At 35.0% G+C, this 16,832-nt stretch overlaps 1 protein-coding gene across 1 annotated transcript in view; it reads left to right on the plus strand.

Annotated features, from left to right (window-relative positions):
• The window catches only part of LOC106474948, a 39,297-nt gene extending 25,350 nt beyond the window's left edge, over window positions 1–13,947 (plus strand). Inside the window, exons 5-7 of the mRNA XM_022380225.1 lie at window positions 719–929; window positions 8,239–8,382; window positions 8,699–13,947. Of these exons, the coding sequence (XP_022235933.1) occupies window positions 719–929; window positions 8,239–8,382; window positions 8,699–8,857 (514 nt within the window). The 3' untranslated portion in view covers window positions 8,858–13,947. The remainder of the gene's footprint in view (window positions 1–718; window positions 930–8,238; window positions 8,383–8,698) is intronic.
• The last annotated feature ends 2,885 nt before the right edge of the window (window positions 13,948–16,832 follow it).

The following is a 16,832-nucleotide window of genomic DNA, read 5'->3' on the forward strand; positions in this document are numbered from 1 at the left end:
CAAATAAAAAACTAACACAAATAGGATTTATCTGTATAACTATGAAAATGTCAATATTTATATTAATATATATAAATATTAGGGTAAAATGAACAATGTAAAAAAACTCAAGAATAAAATAAATTAAGAAAACAAAGATATTAGTTAAAGAACAAGATATAAACAAAAGAAAAATTAAGTGTTATTAATAAAAATACACCAACTGAACATAAATATTTAAAAGAATGCCCTTTTTTACCTTTATTGAATGACTTCTAAAAACAAAATAAATCTTATTCTCTTATGCCATTTGACGAAATTTCACTGAAAAAGTGAAATGAGAAAAGCTGAATTTTTTTAGATTTTGAGATATTAAATGTTTTATGGATTTTTTGTTGTGTCTTCTCTCAGAAAGTTGACATTCTGTATTCTATTCAAGGGGTCCTTTATGAACTCATATTAAGTGTTTTTTTTTATATTTCTAAAAATTTATTCATATACTGCATTTGAAGTATTACAAATTTGAATAATTTATTTTGTAAAGTTACATCTACCTTTTCTTACCTTCAGCAAAAATCAGATGTGTTAAAATTGTGCTATTATTTTTCATTATTTCTGGTATATTCTGGTTTATGAATTAGTATTATCTCTTGTTAAGAGATCACCAGTGTTAAAGTTTTTTTTTTAACTTAAATCTTATTTTATTAAGACTAATGCATGTTTTTTTAATTTTTGGCAGAGAACTACTGCAGACACTTGCATCTTTTCCTAAACCATTAGTAGCTGCAGTAAATGGACTTGCAGTTGGCCTTGGTGTTACTCTTTTAACCTACTGTGATGTTGTTTTTGCCAGTGACAAAGCTGTTTTTTTCATGCCTTATTGCAAACTTGGTTATGTTCCTGAGGGGGCTGCCACCCTCACTTTGCCACAGGTAGTGGGATCAACTGTAGTAAGTACACATGATTTAAAAATATATCCAATATAAACGTGGCCATTTCTAATGGTCTTTAGCAGGCATTAATTTTGGGTATGGTCGTTTGCTTCTCTGTCACTTTCACTTAGCCATAAGTAGTGGAATCACCTGTGAATTACTGCTGCTTTATACTTGGTTACATTCTTGGAGTGGTAGGAAATCTAAATTTGGTATATGTAGTGAAAGTAATTGTTATAAATTCAGCCTAGATCAAACTTGGTTGTGTTCTCGTAGGATATTTTTCTAACTTTGCCACAAGTGTTGTTGATTAACTATGGTTAATAAGTATAAAATCTGCATACTATAAACTTGATTTTGTTCCTCAGAGTGATACTGTGAATATTTTTCTTATTGCAAACCTAGGTTTTGTTTTTCTAAAGGTATTAGTTTAACTGCAACTGCCTAGTTCAGAGTGAAACTTGGAAATTTAACCTACGAAAGATGTTTTCATTGTGTTAATGTAAAAAGATTTTTTGATTTTACTTTTGTCCATAATTTATCTGAGTTGATGTGTCTGTAATTGTCCCAGTCTATCTTATGTGTTGTCAAAATCAAGATGACATGGTCTATCAGGGCAGAATTCTGTGTTTTTGTCAGCTTTATGTTCTTTCATTCTTGCTCCAAATGTCTACCACTATCTCCAACATAAGTCTGTTACAGGAACTTGATATTTCATAAATGATGTTTTTGTTGTTTGTCATAAGTTGTTCTTTGTTTGGTTTTGACAAGGATAGAGTGTCTTGTAAGATTTCCAGCAGGCATTAATCTAGAACTTTTTGATTACATATTTGATTTTCTAACTTATCTTTCTGTTAAGGTACTCTTCCTCTGCCCACAAGATTAGCTTTTCTCGTTTTGTGTTGCCCTCTGTAAGTGAACTTTTTCAGAAACGTATGCCACAAGCTTTCATCATCCCTATGTTGGAATTCATAGTTCCAACATGTCTCTCATGCAAATCATCTTGCATCACCTCTCCACCAATAGGTGGGCACTACTGTCATGAAACTCTACACGAAACTACCAAACTATCAATTCTTGTTTGGCAGCTGTTGTTTAGTTACCTTAAAGTGGTTTATTTTTTCATTTTTCATAACTTTATTTACTACACTTCACAGTTGTGGAATAAATATTTTTATTTAAGCATTACTTTCTCGTGTTTGCCACTTTTTCCTGTTTATGAATTCCAAAGTTACAATCACCACTTTGGGTATTTTGCCAAGCATTTAATGCCGTATTTTCAGAGACTAGCTGAAGACTATTTTGATCGTCTATCTCCCTCCCTCTCTCCCGGAATTTGCCGCTTATTTCCATTCTCTACCTGATATTTCAGCTCATCCATCATCAGGCTTTTTAGACTTTATCTCTCAGGTATGTGATGTTTTGTCTCTTACACCTGTTTCCCATGGCCCTAGACCTTCCCTCTTACATGAAACAACTTCCTGACTCTATTTAGTCTTTCACCCATCCCTCGGTATTAGGGTTAACCGATACCGATTTGCTTCTCAGCTGCGGGAAGGTGTTAGTATGCCTCGACCCACACAGACTTCAGATCAGTCCGCCCTTGCTTATCATTGGGCAGACTTTCTCTTTTTTGACTAACAGTTGTTCTACCTATTTGGAAGGGGTGGGAGGGCAAACCCAGATTACCCTATCCAACTTACCCAAGTCCAATTTTCTCACTTTCATCACACATTCATTACTCAGTTAAGGTACCTTTCTTCCCTTTAACTTCTGTTAGAGGCTCTTCACAGGAATTCTGAGGGGATTTCTGCTGAAATCCTCTCCATCCTTACTTCTACATTGGCTTGTCTTTGACTCTCGCCTTTCAAACGTGGTTTGTTTATTGTTGGGACTTTGGCTATGATGCGGTTTTAGCAGCACTGATTCCTGTCCCCCCCAACCTTCACCTTCCCAACATCTTTCTGTCTCACCCTCCTGCAGTACCATGGTTCGATGATTTACTCAATGATGCACAATCTGCCAACAGCAGTACTGGTGACTATGTGGTCAGTTTGGGACCAGTGGGGGCTCATCGTTCATTTGTGGGGACCTTTTCTGCCAATGTCTGGGTTCACAAGGTGCTCTCTCCCTTCCTCCATTATCCAGTGTTCATGTTCCCTTCCCTTCTCTTCAGTCTTCCTTGACACGCCAGCATCTGTCAGAGGCAGTTCAGGACCTCATTGCACAAAAGACTATCGAACCAGGTTCATGGGGGTTTTACTCCTGCCTGTTTGTTGTTCGAAAGAAGACTGGGGACTTGTGTCTTGTCATCAATTTATCCTGTTTCAATCAGTAGTTCACACTCCTTGCTTTATCATAGAGACATACCTTTCCCTTCGGTGGGCATTTTCTCCAGGTCTTTGCATGACCAAGGTGGACATTTCCAATGTTTATCCACACATTCCTGTGGTGGAGCATTCCCACCCATATCTTCAATATGTCCATTTGGAGGTTGTGTTCCAGTGTCGTGCCTTATATTATGGCCTAGCCTCAGCACCATATGTGTTTTGTCATGTGGTATCCTCCTTTGCTCGACATAACCATACTGTGGGGTTGGGCTTCTATGTTTATATGGAAGACTGGTTTTTTCTTGCTCATTCTGAATGGGAAACAGCCTGTTGCACTCATCAGTTCTTGGATCACCAGGAGGTTTTGGGTCATTGGTCTGTGGAAGAGAGTTCTCTTCACATCATTGTTTTCGAACCTTCTGGCTATTCGTCAGGCTTTGGATCATTTTCTTTTTCTTGCCAGCCACTGGCCAGTTATGATCCATTCTGACAATTCAAGGTGGCTCTGTTTTATCACACTATGGATCTTCTTTATTGGGCCCACACACGACAAATTCATTTGATGGATCATGTTTATCCTATGGATTGGTCCCAGCTGTGGCTCTGTCTGCATCTGGGTACGGCCTACATTGATGCCTTTGCCACTGCACTCAATCACAAATTACCTGAGTTTTGGTCCTTGGTTCCCCATCCCCGAGCCTTGACTGTCAATGCCTTTAGCCAGGATTGGTCTCATCTGTTCCTTTATGTTAACTTCCCATCTGTTTAATTCATTGGGTGGTCTCCCTCATCCATCCTACTCCATGCAAGGTCCTTCTGATTGCTCCTTACTCTTCCCTTCCGTCCCGACCTGATCCAGCAACCTCGGTCACTGGCACTCCATTCTGTGCGGTCTGTCCTCCATCTACACGCCTGGCTTTTGTCAGATCCTTGGCAAGGAGTTTGGTTTCTATCACAGACTAGCTTCACATTTAGCTTGTTCCATTTGCCCTTCTTCTTTGGCCATCTATCAACACCAATGGAGGGTTTATCACTCCTGGGCTGTGACTCCTCACCAATGGTTGCCTGTATCTTCGAATTTCTCACATGGCTCTTTGAGAGGGGTTTTTTCGATCTCCTCGATTTTGGGGTTTCAGGTGGCATTATCCCATACATTCTATTTTCCCATTTCTGCAGGGTGTTTGCTTCCCCTGTACTTCCATGTTGATCTATTCCTTCTGGCTCCATTGCTAACCAAGGCATCCATCACTCCCAGACTGGGACATTATTAACATGGTTTTTCATGCCCTCACTATACTTCTAATTGAACCTCTGTCTATGTGTTCCCTGTTTCACCTCTCTTTGAAGGAGTTTTTCCTCCTCCTCTTGGCCTGCAGCCATTGCAGATTTGATATTTTTGCCCTCGAATGTTCCCAGGGCCTTGTATCACTTCTACCTTATTCTTTATTTGGATCATGCTTTCCTTCCTGAGACCTCTGCAGCTCAAGAAGGTGAGTCCTCCTTTTCACCTATCTATATCTCATCTCTATCCTCATTCTGATCCGGGTAGACTCCTCTGTTATATTGCTCACACAGCTTCCTTCTGGGTTCCTAGTTCGTGCCTTTTATCCCTTGGCAACCTTCCTTTTCCCTTGATTTTTTCCCAGTTACCCTGACCAGTTGGGTTCGACTTTTGATCCAGTTGGCCTATTTCTCCTTGTCTCCTTCCCAGTGTGATCTCTTTCACGTTTCCTCACATCAAATCCATCACTTTACCTTCTTCCTTGCCTCTCGTCTTTGTCTGCCATTGGAAGAGATTTTACAATTCGACATTTGGAGGACTCTGCACACATTCATCTCCCACTACCTACTCCACATTGCTGTTTCTGCTTTCTGTGGGTATTGCCTGCCATCTGTGTCTATTCTACAGACTACAGTGTGGCTGTGATAAGAGGTGAGTCCTCCCTAATGCTTTCGTTTCTTTCAGGGGCCCCTGATTCAGCTTCACTTTGGATCCCACTCTGTGGCAAGTGGTGCCTGACCAGGTATTCTGTCTCTGACATCTTACTATCAAATCTGCACTGTAAGCCATGTTTATTCTTATACATTTTCCATGACTGTGTATGCTCACCCTTTAGATGGGGTGTTTCACAAGATCACTAGTGTAAATTCCTTGTGATAATTACATCATAATATGCCCATCCCAGACCATACCACCAATGGATGGCATGGGTAAAGCAGAAGGGGATTGCTGCCCATCCCTGCCATGCCTAAATTGAATAAATCGGTGTGGTCGGCTTTTAAAAGTAAGGTTTCATGTTCACCCATTGCACTGTCTCAGGTGTTGCAGTCCCTCTGGACTCCCCACTGCACTTTTTTCCCCTTTCTTCCAGTGTAGTATGGGAGTCCTTACAACTTACCAGTTCCAAGCTGCTGGGGTGGTTGACCATGGAGGCAACCTGCTGGATGAGTTCCACAAAGATGGCTATAACCATTCAGTTCATTTTAGGGCAGTGGTGTTCTGCCATTGTTGAGCAGTCTTCCCAGAGTTGAGATGCCCAAATGAAATTCACCTCTCCAATTGGGTGCCCTCCTCCTACTGTCGTGTGGATGTTGGTACTCAGCGAGTGAGGTTTTGGAGATCGAGCGAACCAGTCACATACATCCTCACGCAGACTTCGGGTTGTCAGTCTTTTCCTATCAACTTGTCTTCTGTGTTGTGGGTTGCAGAAGGTCTACATGGCTGGTTCCGCTTCTGTCCTGGGTTTTCCCTCATTGGGTGACAAGGTTGTTGCTGACATGGGGTTGTTTCGAGCTGGTTTCACAGTTGTAGGGTTGAGTGGATGCGATGGATTTACCTCAGATTTCGGATGACACATTCCCAGGTCCCTGGCATCAGGCTACTCTGTGAGTTCCAAGAGTCAATTGTTAGGTTCCCTCTTGACTCTGGAACTTGATGTGAAGACAGTATTATCCTCATCCTACCCAGAGAGTGAGGTTTTGGATTTAGTTGACTTACTGAGTATGGTCCGTCACACCCTAGCTATTCTACACCATGGGACAAATCCTCACTTGCCCACTTTCCATTGTGGGATTGAGTGATTCTCATTAATCTTCTGCCATGTCTGGTCCTCCTGATCATGTTGATGTTCCTGGCGAAGAGATACCTGGCTCAGATGTGGTGTGATGTCACTCCTCAGAGTGTTCTCCAGAAGCTTCCGGGGGATACACCTGTGCTTCCCTCGCACCAGTCCCTCCTCCATTTGAATGTGGAATTCATGCTGATCTTGTGAGAAGAGGGAGAGTACCCTATCAGAAGTTATAATTTTCCTAAATGAAAATGTATATCTATTAGGTATTTCGCTCTGCTCACACTTCCTGACTGTCCTCCTCAAAACCTTCCAATGCTTGCAAATTCTGCCAAACTTTGAGGTGATAGTTCAGTAGTGGTGCATAGAGGGAGTCACATACATCACGTGACAGTAGTGCTCTCCAATTGGTGGAGAGGTGACACATGATGATTTGCACGAGAGACATGTTAAAGCTTTGGATTCCAACATAGGGATGATGGAGGCTTGTGGCATGCATTTCTGTAAAAGTTTTCATACAGAGAGCAGCACAAAATGAGAAAAGCTAATCTTGTGAGAAAAGGGAAGTACCTATTGGAAATAAATTTTCACTTGGGAAAATTATCACTTTGCACAATAAAAAGTGAATAGTGTTGGATTCGTTTTCTTTGTTGTATCAGTTGGTATTATAATGTTGTTCAAGCTATTGGTGATGAACCTAGTAGAATATTCATTCTGTTTAAAACATCATTGTTTTGTTTTAATAAAGTGTCCATTGCAAATATTTCCATCTCTGTGTTCAAGCACTTAAGTACTTAATAATAGTGCATTAACAGAAGGTGGAGGGTAAGACTGTAAATGTAAGTATGTATCAGTATGAGTAGGTTCCAGTATATGGTTGTAGTTAGTTTTTCATTTTCTCTGCTGTTGAAAATGTCACAGAATAGGAGATGGTTGTTTTTGTTCTTTATTCCTTGATGAACATCTGCATGTCAGATATATGTGTAAGACAATTATCATTTAGCAACCGTTGTTTGGGGATGCAGTGTTTCTTTCTACATCAGGATGTTAAAACTTTCACTAAATAAAGACTCATGCCTGGAAATCGGCAGTTTTTAGCTAACGTTGGTCAAGTCATCACTCGTTACAAAAACCACAAGTAAATCACATCATGTCAACTTCAATCCTTCCAGATTCCATACAGATCCTTGCAAAACCAGTGGAAGCTGACGTGAAGACAAAAAGACAGGAGGGTTTCTAAAACACCTTCCTCTCTACCGAAATGCTTTTGTAGATTAGTCTTTCAAGATTTTATCTACAAGTGATACTCTGAAATAAGCAGTGTTACTTTTATTATGCAGTTGTTCATTCAAGTTTCAGGAATTTTTAATAACATTCAAATTGCTTGTATAATCAACATATTTAAGTATTTTTTAAACATCGGAATAACAGGGGTCTGATGATAAAAGTATTTAGTTTATTTCTGTTAAGAATGTCCAATGTTACATGGAGTTCAAGCATTATTTTTCATTGTAATCAATACAGATTTAAACATTTCTGTTGGTTGTTAATAGATATAATAAGTCCAAGCCATCAATAGTTACTTTGAAGACAAAAACAAAACTAATTTTCATTAGAAACTAAAAGACAAGAAAAACCAAAAAATATATATTAACTTCTGACATACCTGTTAAATATGATGTTTTCTTGTGATTGATTCAGAATATTAAAAAAAATTAACAAATAATTTCTGAATTTTTTAAAATTTTAATAATAATTTATTAATAATAAATTTATTGAAATCTGTTTTAAAAATAAATTTTTATTAGAAAAAGAAGGGTATAAAAGTTTATCAAGGATTGGAAATAATTATTTCTACTAAAGAGGGTTTTATATATCCTTGTTAATCCTATCATACAGCTATATTATTTATAATTGGCTATTTTATAGGCGGCAGACATGCTTATAAGAGGATGTCGTGCCACTGCTCTTCAGGCCCAATCTTTTGGGTTAGTGTCAGAGGTCATCTGGCCAACAAGATTAATGGAAGAAGCTGTACCTCGTGTTCAGGCTATTGCTGCCAATCATTCTCAGGTAATAGTGTAATTCATGACTACAGGAATACTTCCTTTTTAATGTTCCTACTATAAACTTTGTTTTCCTAATGTGTTAAACTGTTACCAGCACTTGCAGCTTCCCCACCTGTTATATATGGTATATTTGGTAGCTGGCATTTATTCACTGCAGATAATTGCACTTGCATTATCCTCTTTAAACTTCTTTAAGCCTTACAAGAGCTCCACAATAAATTGATCTTACTTGTTAATCATAAGACACCATGCATTCAACTTCAAGTGCTGTCTTTTTACTGTATGATTACTTGAATTAAATGAATTTTTTTCAATTTCAGGTGATGGAAGCAACCAAAGCAATGATGCGCTGCCATCTATGGGAAAAACTGGAAATGACATTGGATAATGAAGCCTCAATTTTGCCTAAGCAGTGGTTAACTCCTATTTGTCAGCATGCTATGAAAGAAGCCACAGAAAGTGGGATGTTGTGGGAATAATTAGTAGCTAAAGGATTTTTATGCAACTTTTTTGTTTTTTACAGTATCCATTGTTAATAGTTTTCAGTCTTTAATTTTTAGTGTATAATATCTATTATTAACAGCTCTTATTATTTCATTGTTTTTTGTGTTCTCAAATGTAAATTTGTTGTTACAATCACAAGTGTATGTGTAAAGTATCTCCATGCAAAACAAGTTTTTACATGAATTTATCGGATTATGTGTAGACATGATAAGATCTTAGAGTATTGATTTATATTCATTAGAAGATAGTAAATGATTTTGCTTAGTGTAAGAGGTAGAATTCTGTGTAAGAAACTTACACTTAAATAAGGTAGGTATATCTATTGAAAGAAAATAAGTTGCCCTCATAGAATTTTAAGTAAGTAGAAGTGTGGTATTTCAAAATCCCCACAATGTTCTATTGTTACATTGACATGCTCATTTTAATTGTTTGTTATTTGGTACATACAAAGTCTAACCGATATTCACATTCCTTTTACTTGATGAAGTGTTCTGAACAAGTCTTTTATTTCTAACCTCTACTTCCATAAAGATATTGTACTGAATTCTTGAGGAATATATATATATCAACATAATTAAGTAATAGTAAATGCAACTTACTTATGACTTCTCATTTATTACATAAATATCAAATTGTGTTGATAAAGGAATTCCATTCCTCTTTGTTGTAACATTAGTATTTCCAGTAACTAGACTGGATCAAGGAATTTATTTCAATACTCAATTACTTATGAACATCTAATTGAAATTTTAGAGTCATCTGAATTTACACATGATCATTCAAAATTTTCAAGGTGCATTAATTTGCTCATCAAATGATTGTTTACCCATATTTGAATAAAACCTTCCTTTGAATACTAATGTGTTGTGAAATTTTGAATTTGTGATAGTTTTAGTGTATTAAATTGTTCCATGAGTTAACAAATTATACTGTACAAAAGCAAAACAATTTTTGTATTCCTTGTACTGCTTTTAAGATTGATGTAAATCTAATTTCTTTTTAAACTGTGGATCAACACTATTAGGCTTTATTAACAGATTTTTGTAACAAAGTAATTCCTTATCTTTAACCTGGTGCTCTTTAATTTGTTAATTAAAGCATTCATTGAGAAATATGTAATGAGTAGTATTTAGTAAAGAATTTATTTTGATAATTTCTTACTTAATGGAATATTATTTTAGTGACAAAAGTTGTATAAAAAAGGTACACTGCCTAATATCTGTGATGTTCAAGCAAGTTGTTCCATCTCTTTCAAACACTATTTGATTCCATTAAACATAGATGTATTGTTAATTTTGGCACATTGCCAACTACAGATCTACACACTTGTGTGTGTCAAATGAATTGCTAGTTTTGGAATATTGTATGTTGCAAGAAATGTATGGATCAGTGTTGACTGCATTCTGGTGTAAGTAATAAATAGTGTTGTGATTAATATGATAGAAGTTAAGGAGAACAGACTTATTTGTGCTATTTTATGTGATTATGAACATTCTGACAAAAATGTTCTAGCTATATAAGTCACATAAAAGGATAGATATCCAAAATAGAAAAATATTGAAAAAAAAAGTAACATATCAGTATTAACCAAGTACTGTTTCTAACAAGCATATCATTTTCATTTGTTAAAATCCTAGTTGATGTTAGAGAAATAGGTATTGTAGTTTAAGCATAAGCTCATGTTTTATGTGAAAAAGACATATTGCTGTCACAGGTTTAATATAAAATTATGTAGCTTGAGTGTATACACTTATATGTCCAATATTGATATAGATTGTTAACAAAGGTAACATTATGAAAAAAATGGGCTTGTATACTTAACTGGTACTTGTTCAGAACTAAATATTTGGTAAGTTAAGCTTTCATGCTGTTTAAAAGGATTCGCAGACAAGGTGTACACAAATTGTTGATTCATTTTGCAAAATAAAACAAAAAACATCTTAAGGGAAAAGCATTTCGGGTGCTATGAATGCAGTATAAATTTTTTTCCTCTCTTCAGTGAAAATGCTTATTCTTTTGAACCTCCCACATGGTCTATTTAACACCCAATCTGCTTGTCAATGAGACTGAATTTGTGGGATTGAGTGGGCTACAGAAGGGTGTCATGATTTCTAGTATTCAAGTTAGAACACAAAAAAAAAAAAGCTTGATCTGTTAACCTCAAAAACCTCACTTTACTGCCAAAAGAGCCTCTCATTGATGTCCATCCATGGAGATGCAGAGTTTTGTGTGTTGCAGACCAGACCGTGTTTCTCTTGTACAAAATAGTAGACATCTTATAGTAACAAGCTTCATTGAGCCTTCCTCAGCCATTTCTGTTGACAGAACTCAAGAAAACGGCTTTATTGCCCACTACGTGTGGTCACTACCTCGTTTAGGATATGGGTTTTACTCCCTCATATCCTGGAAACTAGTGCAAATCTGGCCATGCTGGTGGGCAATTAAGATTACAGATATTGCAAGATCAAATCTGTATTCAGAATTTAAAAACAAAAAAAGAGTACCAGAGAGATTTGTTTCAGAATCAACCCACCAAACATGCCCTCCTGACTCGCAGACTGGGTGTTAAGAATTTTTAAATTTTCATTACAGTTTGTATGTGTTTGTCATGGTTTTGTAGGAAAGAAACCATTAACATTTTAAAGATTTTTGCAGGTACAAAGATTGGTAAAAGTAGAGTTCTTCAAGATATATCTACAGACTTTCTTTCTTAAAGCTTCTCTTGTTTAATTATTGTGATGATAGCATAAATGTGTTTCAAGTTTTAAAATTTGCAAGCAAATTAAACTAGCAACGTAGTTCCCAGTTTATTTTTCATTATTGGAAAGTAAATCAAATATTTTTTTAGTCTGTGTCAAGAAATCACAGGTTTAATAACAATATGTCAGCCAGAGTTTAAAGAAATTAATGAAGTGTTTTAAAAATAAAAATGTTTTCTTTCTCATAGTTTATAATACAATTAGTAAGTCAATATGTACTGCACTTGTGATTATTCTGTACCTACTACAGACTGTCATACTTTTATTTTTTCTTATCCAATATTAAAATGAATGAGATACTGAAATATGGACAGAACAGTAATAAATGTTTGTTCTCTGTCACCTACTTCCATGAAAAGCTTTGTACAGAAATGTGTTTTGTGTTGTCATTTATCAGCTTTTCAATATAATTTTAAGTTCCTTCAGTACTCAGGAAATTGAAATAAATTTTCGAAAGTTGGAAGATTTTAATTATATTTGATATGCTATTTCCTCTCAGTTATGAAGAGTTTTATGTTGCTATAAAATAAGACATATATTTTAAATGTTCTTTGTGAATTTTATCTTTTTTTTCCCTTATTACTTACAAATTGCATTCTTGTAATTTTAAGTTTTTCAGTAATTTATCTATTCTGATTATGTAGGTAAATAAATACAACAGAAGATTGAATTTCACTTGCTCATGACAGTGTATAGTAAAGTATAATAAATCTTTTGTGTAAAATGTTACTTTGAATATTTAGATAGAATGAAAACTGAAAGCTCACTGGAGTCTTCCATTTAATATGAATTAATATCAGTGGTGGGTTTGATAGAAAACTACAGTTAATTAGTTTATACGGTGTATGTATATAATACATTGTGTTATTTGTAAAGTTATGGAGAATTGACTGTTGTTTTTTAATTCATTGCTTCAGTTTTAGTTTATATTAGCAGTGGGGCATCAAGCCATTGCCATCTTTTTTAATTCTTCTGTTATGCTGGGGTTTCTTCCTTATTAGCAGAGTAAAGAAATAGTAACTTCTACTTGTAAGGAGAGATGTTTAATTTTAGAAGTAAATTTTAGATTCTCTAACTGTGACAGGGATTTAAATGTGATACAATAAAAATCATGTTATGGAGTTTATACAACATAATAAATGAAGATAAACATGTAAGAGACAGGATTTTTTTTACATTTCTGGCAATAAATAAAAAAATAAAGTTTCAGTTTTGAGTTGGATAAAGTAGACACAACTGGTTTGTACACAAAAATGTGAGATGGGAGATAAAAGAGTCTTAAAGCCTTCCATTTATATGGCAGTCATCTTGTAATTGAATACAAATAGTAAATATCTGGATTACCCATATAGAGGTTTTTTTTTCAGGGACCATTCATTTAGTACATTATATACATATATATAAATGTTGGACAAATTTATACATTTTTATGTGTGAGGTTGAAAAAGTAGGAATTGTTTATTTGTGAAATTTTTAGTTATTATGTGTTACTTTATAATAGTAATTGCAACAAAGTGTCCATTGGAAGCAATAAGCATATTTTCACATAATTTATTATTTTCCAGAATTCTTAAATCTTAATTTGCTCTCAAAATATTTTGGTTTGAATTTAACATTTTCAAGTAATAAATGTTTATTAATAATCTTCTATAGTAAATGAGTGTTCTTTGGCTGGAGAGCAAAGCTGCATATGTAGCAAGTTATATTGGGTTACTAGTTGAAAATATTGAGTGAAATTAAGTGTTTCTTTGTATCAAATGAATGATCCCATACATTTGGATTTTTGAAATTCATTCATTCTTTCTTTAGCTTGGTTATAGTATGTGATAATTTTGATTTTACAGATTTTTTTTTTTTGCCATGGATGAAAATTGTTAATTTTTGACTAGAGGGTTGCTGTAAAAATGTAGTAAAATTGCTTCAACTGTGTTATCTTTTTGAATGTGCCATTGGAAAGTGTGTTATTGTAAGATTTTGATTGCTAAACATTTTTGCAAGGAAATACAAAAAAACTAATGTTTTTAGTTTTTTTTAATAGTTAATGTTATTCAGTATAAATACAGTGATTTAATGTGTGTTATCTCTAGGAAAGTTTCTTCTGTTTGGGTTTTATGTTGATCTTTACAAATGACCAGATTCAACTTCTGCTCATGATTAGCATGGAGATAAGGTACCAATTGCTGAACTGGTTTAAGAGCAAGATAACGTATTTAATTAATTTCATACACATTTGTCTGTCTTAGAATATCATTGTATACTTGAAAAATTCTTAATAAAGTTACATTAACTTTGAATTTCTTCCAATACTCGTGGTTTTCTATGTTTTTAATGAATTCTGCAACATTTGTTATTTTTACATAATATGCAGTAACACAGATGTATTATGTTAAGTATGTAAGGTAGAGTAGCAATTGAATTTCAATTATTGTTGTGATTAGTAGCTTTTATAACCATGTAAGTCACATTATTAATTAGTTACTTATTATTATTAGATAGTAATTACCAGTTAGTTAACTTGCTATATTAGCTATTAATATGCTGCTGTCTTTAGAAAAGTCTTGAGAAGGAAACGTGTGGTGGCAGTCCTGTCTGGAAGAGTGAACATTATACATGTTTTATAACAAGAAGAACCAGTATTGAATTCTGACTCTTGCTACAACATAAAATCCTTTTATAGTAATTTAAGGTTAAGTAGTCTGGTAGAAAGTGGAGGTTAGGAAACTTAATTTGTATTCCGTGGATCATGGGATCAAAACCTGACTGAATATGCTCGCCGTTTCAGCCCTGGTGGCATTATAATGTGATGGTTAATCCTACTGTTAGTTGGTAAAGAGTAGCCCAAAAGTTGGCAGTGGGTGTTGATAACTGACTGCCTTCCATCTAGTCTACCACTTCCAAAATCAGGGATGGCTAGTGCAGATAGCCCATGAACAGCTTTGTGCAAAATTCAACAAACATATAAGGTAGGTCAAGCACACAATTGCCTGACTTCCAAAATAACTAGAGATTCGAGGACCAAATATGCAAAAGACAGGTGTAGTGATTTGTAATGGTGATATGAAAGAGACAAGGCATAGTTTTGAAGTCATAAGTTCGTGCTCCTCAAACATTGAAAAAAATCTGTCAGAAACTGCCAAAATTGCATTCACAAAGCATCTCTTTGTGGCCTAAAATTTGGAAAACTGAGTCGCAAGAAATTTCGTGTACCTGATCTCTATGACTATGTACAAGGCAAAGCACAATACGAATATTTCATGGAAAAGTAGAAAAGCTCTCTGAGCGGACATGCAACCGAGAGTAACACCTGAGGTTGAATTTAGTGATTACCTCAACTGGATTTAGTATTCAAATCAGAACTTAGAAAAATTTAAAACAATTCCATTTTTGAAATAAACACTATAGGAGGATGTTATTGTTATGTAATACACTTCATAAACCTTCTCTGAAGACAGCAGCGAAAAATTAGAAAATAAACTAAATGGTAGTTATTATCTAATAATGATGGTGGATTAATAGCTAAATAGTAATTAGGCTTGGGTGATCGTACAATCTACTAACCATGACAACGACAGAATTAAGTTTAATCTTTATAATTGAAACTTCTCGTGTTTAAAGAAGAATACAGTATATATCATTATTATTATAACCAAAGTGCTTAGTATAACGGAATTAAATAAAGAATACACTTTGTTTACGTCAGTATCGCAAAAAGTTGAGTATTCGAGAAATAAATGAAGAATATGTTGTGCATAATCTCACCGAAGACAGAAGAGCTTAATATTCTGGTACTGTGTGTAGAACACAGTTTGTATCGTTAGCTCCAAGGTCAACCATGTTGAGCACCATTGTTCGAGTACAGTGCGAGTCGCAGTACTAAATGTAATGTTTGGTTTAGGGCAAAGCCCCTATAATATTTACAACACAGAGAATCGAACCCCAGATTTTAGACTTACCGTTTGTCCACTGGGGCGTGGGGGGGGGCAGTATTCAGTCTTAATAGTATAAAAAATAGTTAACACTTCTAGTGCTAAAAGTAAATTATAATGTGTATTATCAGTATCAGAAATAGAAATATTGATTACTGAAAGAAGAATATAATACCAATATCGCAGGAGGTGAGGGTTGATATTAATAGGATGTCGACCATCAGAAAATAGTTCTAATGCAAAAACAAAATCTAAGGAAACATTAAATAGAAATAGAGGAAAATAGAGAATCAAGTGGTAGAAATATATTTAACTGTATTCTGGGATCAGTTTGCTTGTATTCCCATATCGAAAAGGGTTTTAGACCGTCTGTAATATGTAAAATGTTGAAGATAGCCATAAAGAATCCTTTCTTCCAAGGTATTACGATTGATTTAAAATCCACCATAAATCTTAGAAGGAGTCTTGTTCATCGATATGACTATCAAATTTCCATCCCTCTTTTTAGCCCATCAAAAAATAGCGCTTGAAATAACCTGAATCTGTGGGTCACATCAAGGTTCTGATTCTAACAATCGGTTCTGTGAATAAAGGCAAAGATGTTCTCGATGGTAAGCAGTAAGTATTGGTCATTTAGATTTCTTATTGCTAATTTTTCCATTGGAGTGACCAATAAAAATCAACGAAAAGTGTTAGGAATTTGAGAGATTTCAGTTTCTTAGAATGGGGTCAAGCCCCTCTCGGACTTTCCAATATCCTTTTTTTTTTAAACTATCACCGCCACCTTTTTGAAAATCCTGGATCCAACCCTGAGTAATGTGGACCAAATACTGTTATCACTATTAGTTGTCGTAATGGTAATTTATTCATCGTTAGGCATGCGTCATTATGATAATATAATGCATATTAATGTATGCGTGTCATTAAAAAACCTTAACATCTACGTTGGTCATATCAGCATGGTAGCATACAACAAATAGGTGTGTGTGTGTTGATACAAACTGATGACCAAGAAAGACTGATCAGTCATTCCAGATCCCAAGTGATCTGTGTATATTGGTATATAATGCCTTTTTGATTAACATATTACTGCTCTAGCCATCTCTCGGTATAGTTAATTTAATAAACGTGAAATAGCATCAAATTACAAAGTTCTTGTTCAATAACTTCAAAACTCGTTGATAAAAATATATTTCAAAAAGTAGGATTTTATTAACTAATGTTTATAATCTTAATAAGATATTTATCCCGTACTCTACTTCAAA

The sequence above is a fragment of the Limulus polyphemus genome, unplaced genomic scaffold, assembly GCF_000517525.1.
Source record: "Limulus polyphemus unplaced genomic scaffold, Limulus_polyphemus-2.1.2 Scaffold144, whole genome shotgun sequence".
NCBI lineage: Eukaryota > Metazoa > Arthropoda > Merostomata > Xiphosura > Limulidae > Limulus > Limulus polyphemus.